Source organism: Battus philenor, unplaced genomic scaffold, assembly GCF_028537555.1.
Source record: "Battus philenor isolate CCGP_79_NKW_IND1 unplaced genomic scaffold, ilBatPhil1.0.hap1 SCAF_16, whole genome shotgun sequence".
Taxonomy (NCBI): Eukaryota; Metazoa; Arthropoda; class Insecta; order Lepidoptera; family Papilionidae; genus Battus; species Battus philenor.
The window spans coordinates 1,864,288-1,879,967 of record NW_027181678.1 but is presented as its reverse complement, the minus strand read 5'-3'; the positions used below and the strand labels follow the sequence as shown (position 1 = coordinate 1,879,967).

General features: G+C 31.8%; 1 protein-coding gene across 1 annotated transcript in view; it reads left to right on the top strand.

Moving 5' to 3' along the window:
• Positions 1-1,694: 1,694 nt before the first annotated feature.
• Ac76E (adenylate cyclase type 2 Ac76E) overlaps positions 1,695-15,680 on the top strand; it is a 180,826-nt gene continuing 166,840 nt past the window's right edge. The window contains exon 1 of the mRNA XM_068762160.1: positions 1,695-1,775. Within this exon, the coding sequence (XP_068618261.1) occupies positions 1,745-1,775 (31 nt within the window). The 5' untranslated portion in view covers positions 1,695-1,744. The remainder of the gene's footprint in view (positions 1,776-15,680) is intronic.

Genomic DNA, 15,680 nt, shown 5'->3' with positions numbered 1-15,680 from the left:
AGTTGGATGTTACATAATAATATTTTCGTTATTATGACAGGCCGATTTTAAAAACTATGGGGCCTTTTTAGAATTGAACTCATTACCTTTGATTATAAATTAATATATTTTACCACTACACCGCCGATAGTTTGTAAATTATTTTTATTGTATCTATTATAGAAGATTATTGAAATATAAAAACATTTCATCACCGTCATCATCAGACGAAGTACATCTACTGCTAGACATTGACTTCCCCTATATATTTTTATTAAGACCGTTTCGAAGCTAGCATATACCATTCCGACCACGTTAATTTCGTCTAATAATTTCAACATTACTAAGTATTTAATTAAATCAAATAATATTTTCTTATTATATATATTAGTTATATGATACATATTACATCGTCAACATTAATATTAAAATTTGTATTATTAAAGCAAATATTTACAGAGCAATGTTTAAGAGAGATGCTTTTATATTATTCTCAGGTAGTTGCATTGAGCATATCTCGTAATGAGGTGAAATGAATACTTTAAACGTACTCCTACTACTCTTATGTATGTAATGTTGAGCCGTGGTATCCTAACGATAGACTGAGACATACAATCGTATGTCGCTTGTTCGATTCCCAGGATACAATGTTATATAATTCACACTTTGTGCATTAATTATAGAATTGCCATTTCTCACAAATAAGTTGCCAGAGGATGAGCAGCAGATTCTACCGCTGCCAAGAATGATGATTATGGTTTACCCCCCATAAATACGCTGCTGAAGAAAGCACAATCCAAAGAAAACTGTGATAAAAAAATAGAATAAGTCAATAACAAAATAAAGAATAAAAAAAATGTACCTAGCCACCTAAGAGTAATAAAATGATGGAAGGAAGAGGATGAAAACAAGAAGGAATGAAAGAACAAAGTGAAAGATATTGTTATGGAAATAAGGTAAGAATAAAAGAAATTGAGAAGAATGACAGTGAGTGAAGAATAAAGATGAAAGATCTGAAAACTTAATTGTAAATAAAGACCCTGATCACAACTAATAAGGGTACGAGAGGCCTCCAATAGCCGGGACCATTAAATAAAAAAATACGCTGCTGACCATCCTTTGGATACTTGTCTGTGGGCAGCTGCAATAAATAATGTACAAAGTGTGAATTATATGAGATTGCGTCTGGAATCCAATCTGCGACCTACTATCAAATCTCAGGTCTCTATCGCTGGGTTACTACTACTCCAGCACTTGCACTGCATTGTTAGTAATTGACATATAACATTAATCTGTATATATTTGTTAAGATCACGATATGATAATTGGTTTGTATGTAGGTTTAAAAATAAACAAATTAATTTTAGTGCGATGTTGTATGATTCATTCTTCGTCATATAACCAGAAGAAACCGTAGCAAATTTTCCATTTTAAATTACATAATATATACGGTTTTATGATTACGATATATTAACAATATATGTTGCAACACAGAGATTTATCAATAAGGTTATAAGACTGGCATATAACAATAATATCATAATTTTGGAATTGGCCGGCGTTCGAAATACAAATCGAAAGTTTACGAGGGAAGCGTTTTCCCGCGGAGGTGGAAGTTACTCCGTCAGTCCGCGTTGGACGCTCTTCGAGGCAGGGCGTTTCGCGTTTCGGAGTCCTAAACTTCGTGATCGTATCAAAACAGTTTTTATTTTACAAGTTTCTGTTCGTGAATAAAGTTTATTTATTGTTTTTATTTACATTCAAAATGGCTGACGATAAGGAAGATGGCATAGAAGGTTATTTTCCATTTATTATTTTTTTATAAAAATTTAAATTTCGTATGAATAGAATATATCTAATTTTTAATCGATATAAATAATATAGCAATTTTTTTCTGCTAATTGCTATATATAGCAGTTAACAGAATAACATGTGGATATAGAAACGAATCGCAATCAATTGCTATAGCACTAATAAATTCATTAAATGTACGCGACGTATTATTGTTATGGCATTTGAAATTGCAGAATCATGTTCTAACGTAATATATCTGTAAGTACACGAAATACATGTATTTTTTTATAATCTTCTTTATTTAAATGTATTGTAATACTTCATAAAGTTTTTGACGTACAGGGTGATTGGTATATGTCAGCAAATTTTTTTTAAAACTTTTAGATCCATTACCGATGTATACGTGTAATGTCATCACTTTGAAATATCTTACATTACATTTTTTTCTATTGGAACGCAACAGGCCTTTAACTTCTGGTAACAAAAAGACTTCAAGGAGAGTCAGTAAATAATTATTATCTTGTACTTGTTTATTTATATTATAAGTATGTTATTTATCATTTCTAAAACCACATATTTGTGTATACCATACATTAATCGCCATCAAATGAGTTTAACATTGTGTTGTGCGATAGAGAATTAAGACTAGCGATCATAGATCGCAGGTTCAATCCCCAGGATAGTATTATATATAAATCACACTGTATGCATTAACTACGAGTATATATTTATGCATTTACAATATAGGATTGCTATTACTCACAAATAAGTTTCCAGGGGATGGGCAACAGTGTCCTTAGCATATCATAATAACATGCTTCGATCGCCAACATACCTGCCAAGTGTGTAGATTATAGTATATTCTTTCATATATATCTTTGGGGGTGAAAGGTCCTTTGGAGTAGGAGTCTATGGGCTGAAACGAATAGCTGAACATTAATCTTTTTAAGTTTTTTCACTTATAATCAATCACGCTTGATTATAGTAATAGTAAGCGAAATAAATTTTCAATAAAAGAAAATCAACCTGCCTTGGATTGTCAGTCAGACTTCGTCCCGTGTACTAATGGTTACATTTTTACATGTATACTAATTATTATGGATGAACATGTGCAAAAACCATCTGCGCAAATGAGATATATTGTAAACAAATTTGAAAGAAATATTATAGAGAGAAATTTATTGATTGTAAGTAGGTGTTGTATTTATGTATATAGTGTAAACAAACTCTTACACTTCAAGATATTATATGTTTTTAATTATTACTATTGCGTTATATATATACATATATTACGTTTCAGCTCAAGGACTATTGTGGTAGATCTCCTATTAAAAATTCTACTGCTAGTAAATCCACTGTATGACAGTCGCACCAAATAATTAGTAATAAAAACACTTATTGCTAAATAAATATTAATTTTATTTTATTAATTTTGAGTAACGATCGCTACAAAAAATTATAGAATCATTGTAGGTAGATAACATATGCAATTTCGTATTAAAATAAGAATTAATATTTTATATTCAATTTATTTTTAACTAAGATTATTTTAATATTATAAGTTACTACTTAGCTAGCTACCAAGGCACGGAATACTCTGCTGAGAAGAACCTTCCAGAAACTCAAGAGTTGCTTAAATGAAATAAAAAAAATCATGTGTATGTACATATTATATATCAATCATATACATAAATAAACAAAGTTTTACACGTTCCAATCAATAAAACAATATGAATGCTGTAATAAGATTTATTCAATAATATAATTTAAATTTTAGTTATAGAACTAAGGAACGGAAGGTCTAAGATATCTCGTGGAACTTTATTATATATATGTACACTCAGACCCACGTAGGATTTTTTAACTTCAAGACGTATTTTTTTATTTTTAATGGGACTTCCCCGCTATTGGGGACCTATCCTACCACCCCTATTTGTGTGGAAACAGGGATTTCATATTACTTTTATTAATTTTTTCCCATTCCATTTTTTATTACTGTACTCTTCTTCCATGTATCACACTTTCTATCTTTCTGCTCTTTCACTTTACAATTCTATCTTTCTCTTCTATTCTATCCCATTCATCCATCCTCATGTAATGCAGTTTGATCTTTTTTATTACAGTTTATCACAGATTTTTGTTTACGTATTTTTTTATGGGTATAATTATCACAGTTTTAATACATCACAGTTAATTTAATTACATTTTAATTTATTCCAATTATAATTCTTATTTCTTTTCATTTTTATTTACATCATACATTATTTACATTATTTGTTAGCATAAGACGAAATTTAGTCGTTACGAGTTCATTTTTATTTCTCGTTTTTATAATGTGCCTGTTAATATATTCCATATAACATTTTAAACTATGGCGAATGACTAATATGTTATTAAAAATGTATTTGGAAATAATCGTTAGAATATCAAATCTTAAAAAGAAACATCTCTCAGGGAATCTTTAGCATTTAAGTTATAAATAACCTGTAGGACACTTTTCTGTTAAATAAATATAGAATAAATATTGACGGCACTGCCCTATAACAAAATGTCGACAACGTTATGAAAAAAAAATGTACGAGTCGAGTTGTATTAGCTTTCGTTAATGGTTTTAATTTTTGAATTTCGAAGAGGTTCGAGCTGAGTTTACCTGAATATTGAGAGATGAGAGTTGAAGGTCATAAATACAATTATAAAATATTAAAATGTCAAGAAAAAAATCAAAATTACATCTCATCATATACAATGCAAATTTTTACTACAAATTTCTACTACTGTCTGTAACTAAGTGTTGAACATAGTTAAATTAAATATGAAATTAATAAAAAGAGTGAACATTTATTATATATAGCAGAACTATTAACAAATATAACAGAATATTTAACAAATATAACAGAACATTTAACAAATATAACAGAACAATTAAAATATAACAAATATAACAGCACATCTAACAAATGTAACAGACCAATTAACAAATATAACAGAACATTTAAAAATTATAACAGAACATCTAACAAATGTAACAGAACACTTAACAAATATAACAGTACATTTAAAAAATAAAATAGAGCATTTAACAAATATAACAGTAAATTTAACAAATATAACGGATGGTTCAACAAATAGAATCAACCATCATTATCGCTAATTTAAACGCCTATAGCAAGACACGGTTATTCACCTAAGGTCGCCATAACCTATATCCGCTTATCTCGAATTCCAGGCACTATATCATCGGTCTATCTTTTGCTTTGGTCTCTTAATCTACAGGAGTCTGGATGGATAAAGTTAAAACCCGGTCGCCAACGGTACCTCTAGAAGGGCCACCGGAACTTCTATGGAACCAGCAGGTTCTGTTCAGTACTGTTCCGTGACTAATTCCGGGGGGAAGCTGAACTTCCTCGGGTATTCCTTCTGTAGCGCAATACGAGACCACTTCGCTTTGCTACCTGTTTCTCAGGTTCGCATTAAGTGGACGATGGTGGCACCTAAGCCCGCGAATCTGATGATCTATTACTCGAATTTCATGACAGGCTATGTTCTAATGAACCAATGCTAAAAGTTTGTTCACAGTCCACCTAGGCTTGCGATTGCAACTCAAGAATCTTGCGGCTCCATAAAATATACTATTCGTAAATCAAAGACGTTGTTAGAGGCTTTAAAACATTACACATCTTTTGAAAACCATATAACAAAAATGTTAATATTTTACAATAACATTATTACAGATGATCCTAGTCGTAGTTTGTAGAGAAATTATTTACAATGTAATTTACTGACCTTACGAAATAGTGGCCAACTTCGTCTTTTCTGCTCATATATTCCTACTGCAAAGTATAGGCTATCTCCAGAAATATCTGTGGGGAACTAAACCATAGCTGCCACTCCTGCCAGATGGGTTGGATATCGCAGTGTGGTATTATGATACGCAGGGAATGCTGCTGCTCTCTCTGGAAACACTTTTCTGTGCAGTAGTATCTGAGAGATTGTATCCTGAGAATCGAATCTGCGATTTACGAACGCAAGTTGAAGTCCTCTACCACTTGACTACTACTGTTTAAATAGTAAAATGTTTAAAAAACCACGTTACGTTTTTAGTTTTGAGTTGCATCTTAAATTCATCAATTATTTAGTGTAAAAAAGATCTATTTGTAATTTGTCCGTTTCCTGTTGTTTGTACTTTATGTATAGATAAATAGATATGTAAATCTTTGTCGGCATTTATACAAAATTAATTGAGACTTTTTTTTGACCTTTCTTAAAATATAGCCGGCTTTTAAATGAATCCGCCCAAAGAGGGATTTATCTCCAATTAACAATGTAAATGTGAATAACAAGGGAAGCGAAGAAAATTTATTCTCTTTGAACGAAAACGGATCAGCGTTTCGTTATGTTTTCTTAATAAACTTTACATTTTTAATATATAATTGAACGTGTAAGATAATTAATGCCTGTGTTTATATACCCTTTGTGAATTAATTATACAGGATTTTCACTGCTTAAAAGTTTCCAGAGGTTGGATAGCAGCGTTCTCCAAGAACCATAATACCACAAGCGATCAGGAACCGGTCGCATGGAATTTATGGTATATTCCCCAAAGTTATCTTTGGGAGAGGTATATGCCTAGTAGTGGACGTCGACTGATAATACAATGATTTTATATAAATAGATATTCATATAATTTTTAATATTTCCCTATAGACCTTCATATAATTTTTATATCCCCCTATAGATACCTTTCATAGAGGCCAGTGAATTGCGTCTACGTATGAAAGCATTCTAAAACTAAAATCGAATCATACATTTACACGTATAACCAATTACTGGTATATACATTTTTATATGGTGCCCGTTTTAAAGGGGCTTTAGGTAAAACTGCTCTGTGTGTGACAGAGATGTTATAGTTTTGGGTTAAAATAATTTTTTGAAATTTTTCATAAACTTTTTAATCTATTTTTCTCTTCTTTCCTTGCATCCTTCTCATTTTCTTTCATTTCGGTTCGTAGATTTACCTGTTGGAATGCTTTAAATGTTCAATTTTACATGGAAATTTTAACTGACGTATAAAAGAATGTTGAAAAAAAAACATAATTTTGATAGTTCTTGCATGTTTGTCCAATGGCGCCATCGGAATGTTCCGAGCAATTAATATTATTTAGTCACTAACGTAATAATGCATACTTTACAAATATATCTATATCAATGTAAAAAAAGATCAATGTTCATAAAATATGTATGTGTATCTACACATACCTATTTTATGAACATTGATCTTAACAAGAATATCTATTAGTTTATTTGAAATATTATTTCACGTAATATTTTTTTAACTACAGAACATTATAAGGCAAAGCTACCTTAAGGCTCTATCCTCAAGATAAACTGACGACCTCAATAAGCTTGTTGAAAGGCATAGGCCGCTTCCAAGTAGTCATATTGGAAATCTATGTGCCATGTATCCATAGGAGGCTGTATTGGACGTCCGTTCTGCAATTTATTTTATTTATTTAATATTCTTTATTGTACACGATAAGATAAATAATATACAGATACGATAAGATACATAATATACAGATACAATAATGTACAGAAAAGTACAATGGGCGGTCTTATCACACAAGGCAATCTCTTATAGACAACCATAGTAAGGAAAAGATAAAAGTACTTATAAAGGATAGTTCACGTGTACAAAATAATACATATTCACAAACAAATGAACATAAATATACATAAACATACATACGTATGTAACATATATACTTATGGTAAAAAAGGTTTAATACATAATATAAATATAATACAATAATAAATAAAAACATCTAACTGACAGAAGAAGAAAAAGAAATGAACTAGGGATAGATAATTATAGGTCTAGTAAATGGTTCTTAATCTTTTTCTTGAAAATAGGTAGTGAGTTAGCACGTCTTATATTCAGCGGTGCAATGATCATGAAGGAACATTATAATAAAATATTTTTGTCGGTCCGACCATACTAGAATATTGGAAATTTTTTACGGATTAATGACTTAAATATTTATTAAAAACACGGTTGTAAAACATTTTTTAATATAATTTTCTTAACAAGTATGCTATTTTTAGCACGTTCCTCAAAGAACTCAATATAAAAGATAGATTATCGTCAACTGTGTAAACTCGAATCCAGAAGTTCTTTCGACATATCACCCGTAATGACCCAATTAAACGTTTGGTGGTGGAAGGCAAAGTAGAAGACAAGCGATGGACACTCTTCAAAAAGATGGATAGACCTCATCAAAACGGCCACAACAATCTCAGGAAATTAAAGCTCCCACTCCGTTAAATATGCTGCAAGGCGACGTATAGCAGGAATATCAGGGACATCAGAACTGATGGGGGCATGACCACGACCACTCTGACCAGAGTACACGACTGAAAAGATAGATATTATATTAGTCTTTTAATTTTGGAAATTTTCTACGACCTTTTAAGGGTCGTCAAAAGACAGCATCCAATCGTTCTTAGTGAAAATTAGGAATCTAATGAAGAGATCCGTAAACAATCGGAGGAAGGCAGGTCATGGTGGCAGCTGGTTCTTTCAGGTTCAGACATAATTACCCATAAAGTGGATTTTTGACCTTGTTAAGGTTATCTGAAGTCGTTATATTTAAGCCGCTTTATATGTCCAACATTTAAAATAATAGTTACACATATGTTTTAATGGGATCGGAAAGTAATGTCGTTTCTGTCGACATATTATACAGAAAAACTGATTGATTTTTACCGCTCCGACATTGAAAATTTGTAGTCTAGATAGCAAAATGTTGTTGATAACGAAGATGAATATATTGTTGATTAGAAATAAAGACTTGTTACAAATGTAGTCGTGTGAATTTAACTTAACACGTTCACTGCGGCTTGAGGTCGATTCAGCCTCATTGTAGACTTTGTACTGGTGCGGCGCGTAAAACTCGTGTTTTCTCTCTAGTGCGACGGCTGTTTACACTCAACCGTATGAGGTATGACAAAGACAAATATAGCTTTCTTTATGTCTGCGAAGCATTGACTCAATATTAAAAAAAAATATTGATGAACATGAGGCTGAAAAGGCCTCAACCGCACTACTAGGAAGTTCAGCTTGAGGCTGATTCGACCTCAGCCGCACCAGCTGAAAGTTCTTCAAAATTGGGCCCGCAGTGAACGTGTTAAGAAAGCGACATTACGTTCCGATGCTACTAATATATTCTTCTGTAATATATTTGTATAAAGATGTATACGTAACACTATTTGATTATAGACTTCCGCTAGACAATGAAGTCCAATTGCCGCGCGAGTAAATGAATGTATAAGAACTCGATGCGTTCAATTCTATTCCTTAGTCCACGGGCGGAGCGTATCAATGGAGGCAAGACGACAAATTGCCTTGGTGCACCGCCAAAAACGTTTATATCGCACCAACCATCTTAACCTTGCTATACAATTGGTCGGACAATGTCAAATGTCAGGAGCGACTCGGGTTGTTGACTTAGCTTGTGTTTTAATTCGTATCGATACGAAGATTAGTTATTTTACATTTGATTTTTATTTTAAACAAAAATAAAAGTGATATATATCCGTAATTGAACTTATATATCTACACAAATACCTCACTTTGCGTTGTGGTCACGTTCCAAAAAAACACGACGCAAATTGAAACGCCGCAAAGTGAATTAGGATTTTCTATAGCAAACCATGTAAAGATCGAAGATAGGTTCCAGAGTCAAGAATATACTACTTTTTAAAAAGAAAATTGAACAAAGTAAACATTTAAAAAACAAAAATAATATAACTCTGCCAATAAATAAATTGGAATAATATTTACCTTTTTGTAACCAGAAACAACACGTAAAATTTATATAAATTTATAATTCTCCTTTAAAAAAAGCACAATACACATCATTACAACACACTACGTAATTGAAACTGAACTGTAATACGAGTATTAGCAAAACAAAGTGAAAATAAAACTGTATTCAAATTGCGTTGTTTTTTTAGTTAGAAAGGGAATTCCCGAGTTTTGATGGCATGGCGCAATTAGAAACAAAAGTGTTGCCATCTTTTAGAAAAAAAAAATTAAAAAAAAACTCGAACCCAAAACAACGTCTAAAATCTAACGATGCCCAGTGAAAATTAGTATTAAAACAGCGACGCAACTTCGAAAAAAAACGCAAAACGAAACGTCGCAAAGCGAGGTATTGGTGTATACCATATTTTTTTAAATCAAACAAAAAATCTGCTCATAAAAATAAAAAAATAAAAAAGTTCAGTGATCAACTTATTATTTGTAAAAATAGGTGACAAATGCTTACGGTTGTTCGCAGTTTAATTAAAAAAATAACTTGATGTACTGATGTAGTTCAAGTCAATTACACTCTAGATTACTACTGACTAATAAAATCAGAGATTCTAGAAGTTTCAAGACGGACACAACCTTCAAAAATGAGAAGAAGAAATGAGAGAAAGACAACTGACCAAATTGGTAGATCCCTCTAAAGTTTTACAGCTGAAATTATAATATGTAAACAATATTGCAGACTATACTCAGTAGAATTAATATAAATGGTTTAGCCAACTGTCCAAATACGGTTTATATGAGTTCATATATGTGTGTACACCGAATGGACTGCTGTGATAAAGTTAATCCTCTTTGCTTCTGTTAAAAGTATGGCCATCGTAAAGAAGGTGTTTGTAAAATAAATTTAAATTTACTATTTATTTAGAAAATTAAGATTCTTTCAACTTAGATAAATATATAATTATGAGACTTTGTATTAAAAAAAATAACTTTAAGTTTCATATAAAAAAAATAGTTAAACTAAGTTGAGGTAGTATGCTTCAAGAGTCACTTTTGAGTAGCAATGTTTGAAGAGCAATTAACCTAACTTAAGAATATTTTGTTGAGGAAAGATTACTTGTAAGCTTTACTTAGAACTCCCTTGTTAAGTAAGGTTTCCCCGTGACTCGCTCCCTTGTTGAGTTGCTCTTTACGAATGTACTTTTATAACTTAACAATAATTAGCTTCACAACTGAGCATCAACAATATTTAATTCCACGCATTAATATTAGTATAGTATTCTTGGATGAAATAAAATGATTTTTTTGATAAATATATTCTTTTTTTATCCAGTGTACATAGGTATATCTTGTGCCATAAATGATTTAACTTGAAGCCGTAAACTTGGAGAAAACAGCCTATTTTCATTCCTTATATTAACACCGTATCCATATCACTGTTTGAATAATTTAGAATTGTTTTGCAGATGAACAATTTATATATATATATATATATATATATATATATATATATATATATATATATATATATATATATATATTGTCATTGTCCCTTTTATACACCAGTAGAACAAAGTTATGAATCTTATTCGTATATGGTTGTTCTTAAATTAATACATATCATACATAAGTACACATAAATTATAACATATTATCATACGTATAAGTTTAATGTAATGAGAGAGGCTTTCAATAAACTAACATATCTTTAACAGTTATTTTACTAGTCAAACATCGAATGCGAATCGTAATATATATTTGCTGCAAATAAAAAAGGAACTTTGCGATATACGAATGTTGTTGACTTCTATACCCTCGTGAAATGACAGGTCTCTTGGTGTTCCAGATTTCAATTTCGCCCGATATTTACACGTACCGTGCTTAAAGCAGATCTATTACGTGGTAGGGGTGCTTGAAAAATGTTATTACACACTATTAAATGTTTGCAAATACGGGTTTACTTACTTTTATAACGATTTTATAATATGTAATAAGATAAGAACAACTAGAATAGTCAGAAAGGAAGGTTTATCATCATTTCCGTCATATGATGGACACAACTGGACATGTTTTCCTCTAATAAATATACATTAGGATATATTGGAAGCGTTCCACATCTCACATTGTCTTAAATAAGGTCAGAAAAGGTCCAATATTTAGCCACTTCCGCACATGCAGTGGTAGTCGTGCAACAAAGTGCACCGCCCGCCAGTCCGCTGATAAATGCGTATGCGGCAAACAATGCGAATTACACAACCGCCACCGTTAAATCACTCAACACGTGTTTCACCCCTCCACGGGGCATCTTCAGGAGTTATGATATACCGATTAGTGCCAAACACAGAGTCTCTCTCTTTTTGAGTATCCTTGTTTTTTCTCTCGTTCCCCTATCTTTACCTATTATGATAGGAACTTGGCTTATAAAATAATTTAATTCTCCATTTATCTTCTTCCTTCCTTCACTACTGTGAACTTCATCGCCTTCTATTAATTTTCCACATTTCTCACAATATTACACTTTTTTGTATTATTAACTTTTTTACTTCTTATTATTATTACATAGTTGGTCTCCACTGTTAAAATTTGTTTGTTTGTTCTTAATATTATATCGTAGCTTTTTATCATTATTATCTGGCCTTCGGTTTTGTTCATAGTTACGACTCTATGACATCCTCGCAGTATTGTATCTTAGCATCTCCTATCAGAGAGTCGATGCTGGAACTCTACCTTCCTTCCTAGCTCGATCTCTATGTCTGTTCGGATAGCACTGAATAAGGAGCAGCAGGCAATTACGTGAACTTCATCTGGTTATTGGATATCCCACGCTGTGTCTGCAATGGTATCACCTCCAGAACCTCAAGCTCCCATTGGCTATCTGTTTCATGCGCTATGTGACCAATCGTCATGTCGCCAGGTCTAAGTTATGTACATACGTTTAAGCATCTTCTCATTTCTGATATCTCGTAGAGAAATCCTAAGCCTTGAACATCTGGCTGTAACTGAAAAGGTCCAGTCCTAACAAAGAGACCTAAAGGTAAAAAAACAATCGCTCGTATATTGACTAACATTAAATATAAAAAGATAAAATTCATTTATTCATCATTAGCAATTTTACCAGAACTCCAATTGATCGTCAATTTATTTTTTTATCTATTTTATTTTTGACTCTGCTACGCAAGATGATATAACTACAGAGAATAAGCAGGAAGAAACTCCACAACACTCTTTTAATAAGGTTTAACGCAGATTTATATACAAACAATTTATCAGGTGTAGCCAAAATGAAATCAAAATGTTTAAACGACATCACTGCCAAGGATTCTAGTCATTTAAATATTCGTTCAATGAATAATAAGCCTTTTTCGTCAATTTACTCTTAATATGCGTTTTAAGTTATTCATGGTATGTTTCACAATACTGAAGAAATAGGAACATGAAATCAATAATAATAAATAATTAAAACACAGAATTGGTCTTAGATATCTGTTGGTGACTGAATGCTCCAGCATTGAGAACCTTTTTATATTTAAACGGTTTTATTTAGTTCGACCCGTACAGAATTTGTTTATTTGGGTCAAAATTAGAAATTGAAATTTAAGCACCTTCCCGTTGTCAGATTGATCTGAAATTTGGTACACACATTTAATTTAGATGACAATACAATATAATAAAATCAATAACATTATAAATCTAAGATGGCCGCCGATACAAAATGGCGGATAACATATTTTTTCTTAACCCCCTCAATATGGGTATCAAATGAAAGGGCTACACTAGTAAAATACGATGATTATGTCAAAATTAAAAATTCAAGATGGACGCCGTTCCAATACGGCAGATAAGGTACATATTTTTCCACAACCACCACAATATGGGTATCAAAAAACCGTTTCACTTAAAAGTTTTTTAAATGTATTTTATTTGTATTTACAGTTTGTGTCTCGATGCGGTTTTGTTTGTTCGTATGTTTCTTAAAATTATAATGAAATCAACACTATTATTTTTATTTATTTTAATCCGTTTATACAGTCCACACGCTCGCCAACAGATCATTTGGTCCGACAAGCCGGATAAATGCTTTTGAAGATTTTCGATTTCATTGAACTAAAACTAATTCTTCTTTGTTTTACGCTCTGTTGTATTATCATCAGCTTTTTGCGCTCACGTGGTAAATAAGGAATCATCGATGTGGCTAAAATGGCAGCCACAGCACAGATACTATCGTACACCATGAGGATGACAATATGGAGTAGGAATGAGGAAATGGTCGTACAAACCGTAATGTTAAAAACTGGACAGCGTTTTTTTATGGTCTCGTTACTCGGCTCCTCTTGTATATCCCCTTTCTTTGGTAAAAAGGGATATTATTTTTCTTAACAAGTTTTTCACTGATTATTTTTCACAAAATTTTCTTTTATACGTCACATTTTCTACCATTCCTTTCCAAACTATAGTTTCCTTTGTTATATCTCTTTACTACTGGACTTTATTAGGGCATCTTGAAAAACAAGGAAGACACCAATAATTTAATAACTTAATGTTTATGTTAAGAAACAGTTAAAGAGAGTTTGTAAACACTGATGCAGAAACGCGAGTAATGAAATTGTAAATATTAAATTTAATTGTAAATACAAAGACACGGATGCAAATGTCTGTGGAATATAGAATAAAAAGAGGTAAACAAGGTTGTAGATACTTAAAACAGCGATGGAACCTTATGCGTACATTGTATAGTTTTAATAAATACATTTAAAAAACTTTTAAGTTAAACGGTTTTTTGTTACCCATATTGTGGTGGTTGTGGAAAAATATGTACCTAGTCCGCCATATTGGAACGGCGTCCATCTTGAATTTTAAATTTTGACATAATCATCGTGTTTTACTAGTGTAGCCCTTTCATTTAATACCCATATTGAGGGGGTTAAGGAAAAATATGTAATCCGCCATTTTGTATCGGTGCCATCTTAGATTTATAATGTTATTGATTTTATTATATTGTATTGTCATCTAAATTAAATGTGTGTACCAAATTTCGGATCAATCTGACAACGGGAAGGTGCTTAAATTTCAATTTCTAATTTTGACTCAAATAAATTCCGTACGGGTCGAACTAAATAAAACCGTTTAAAAACTATTTCACTGTATTAGCTTTCAAGTAGACAAAACTCAGTAAAAACTACTCTAAATATTATTAATGTTTGTGCCAAAAAAACATTTGTAGTAGTTATTTTAACAATATGTCGTAATGTTACCACCGTATAAGGATTTAACTAAATACGAGTATGGAAGCAGGGAAGTAAAATTTGTTTTTGTCTAAAACTAGCGGAAAAGTTGTTAAGCCATAGTTATATTATATTTTAGTAGTTCTATAAATGGATAGTATTTGGTGAAATTCTATTAGTTCTTAATCAAGAATAGATTAGAATTTATACTAGGATCGATTAGAAGCGTCTTTAGAACTGTCCAATTGTTGGTCAAGATATCCTCCGTAGGTCGTACTTCTCGGTCGGGATAATAAAACAAAGTTCCTGAGACAAAAAGATGACTTTAAAGGGGACGTCGAATGGTCGGTCAAGATATCCTCCGTATGTAGTACTTCTCGGTCCTGATTTTGATTGAAATTCCTGAGACAAGAAGATGACTTTCAAAGGGTTTTAGGATTATCCGTTTTTTTCTCTCACCTGTCACCAAAGATCGTGTTTTTGTCTTAAGATATCCTCTATATCTCGAACTCCTCGCGCGGAATAACAGAACAACTTTTCTTCAACAAACAGGCGACTTTTTAGATCTTATTAGAAATTTATGGGAGAGGCCAAAGTGTCACTAATTTTCACCAAAACTTTATAACTCATCTGATAGATTATTTTATCACATAATAAAAGCATGTTCCACGGCTTTCGTGAGTTCATGCAAGAATAGCTTTGCAGTAAAACTGTTATAAAAATCCTTTCTGACTTTGCTATGACCTGTTTTCATATCATGGTCCATTTGGAACCCTTGTGGGGGTATAAAAGTTCTTTTTTTTAAATTTAGTTTTGTCATTCTTCATTGATTGACTTGATGATGTGATCACTGTAGATGATGATAGATAATA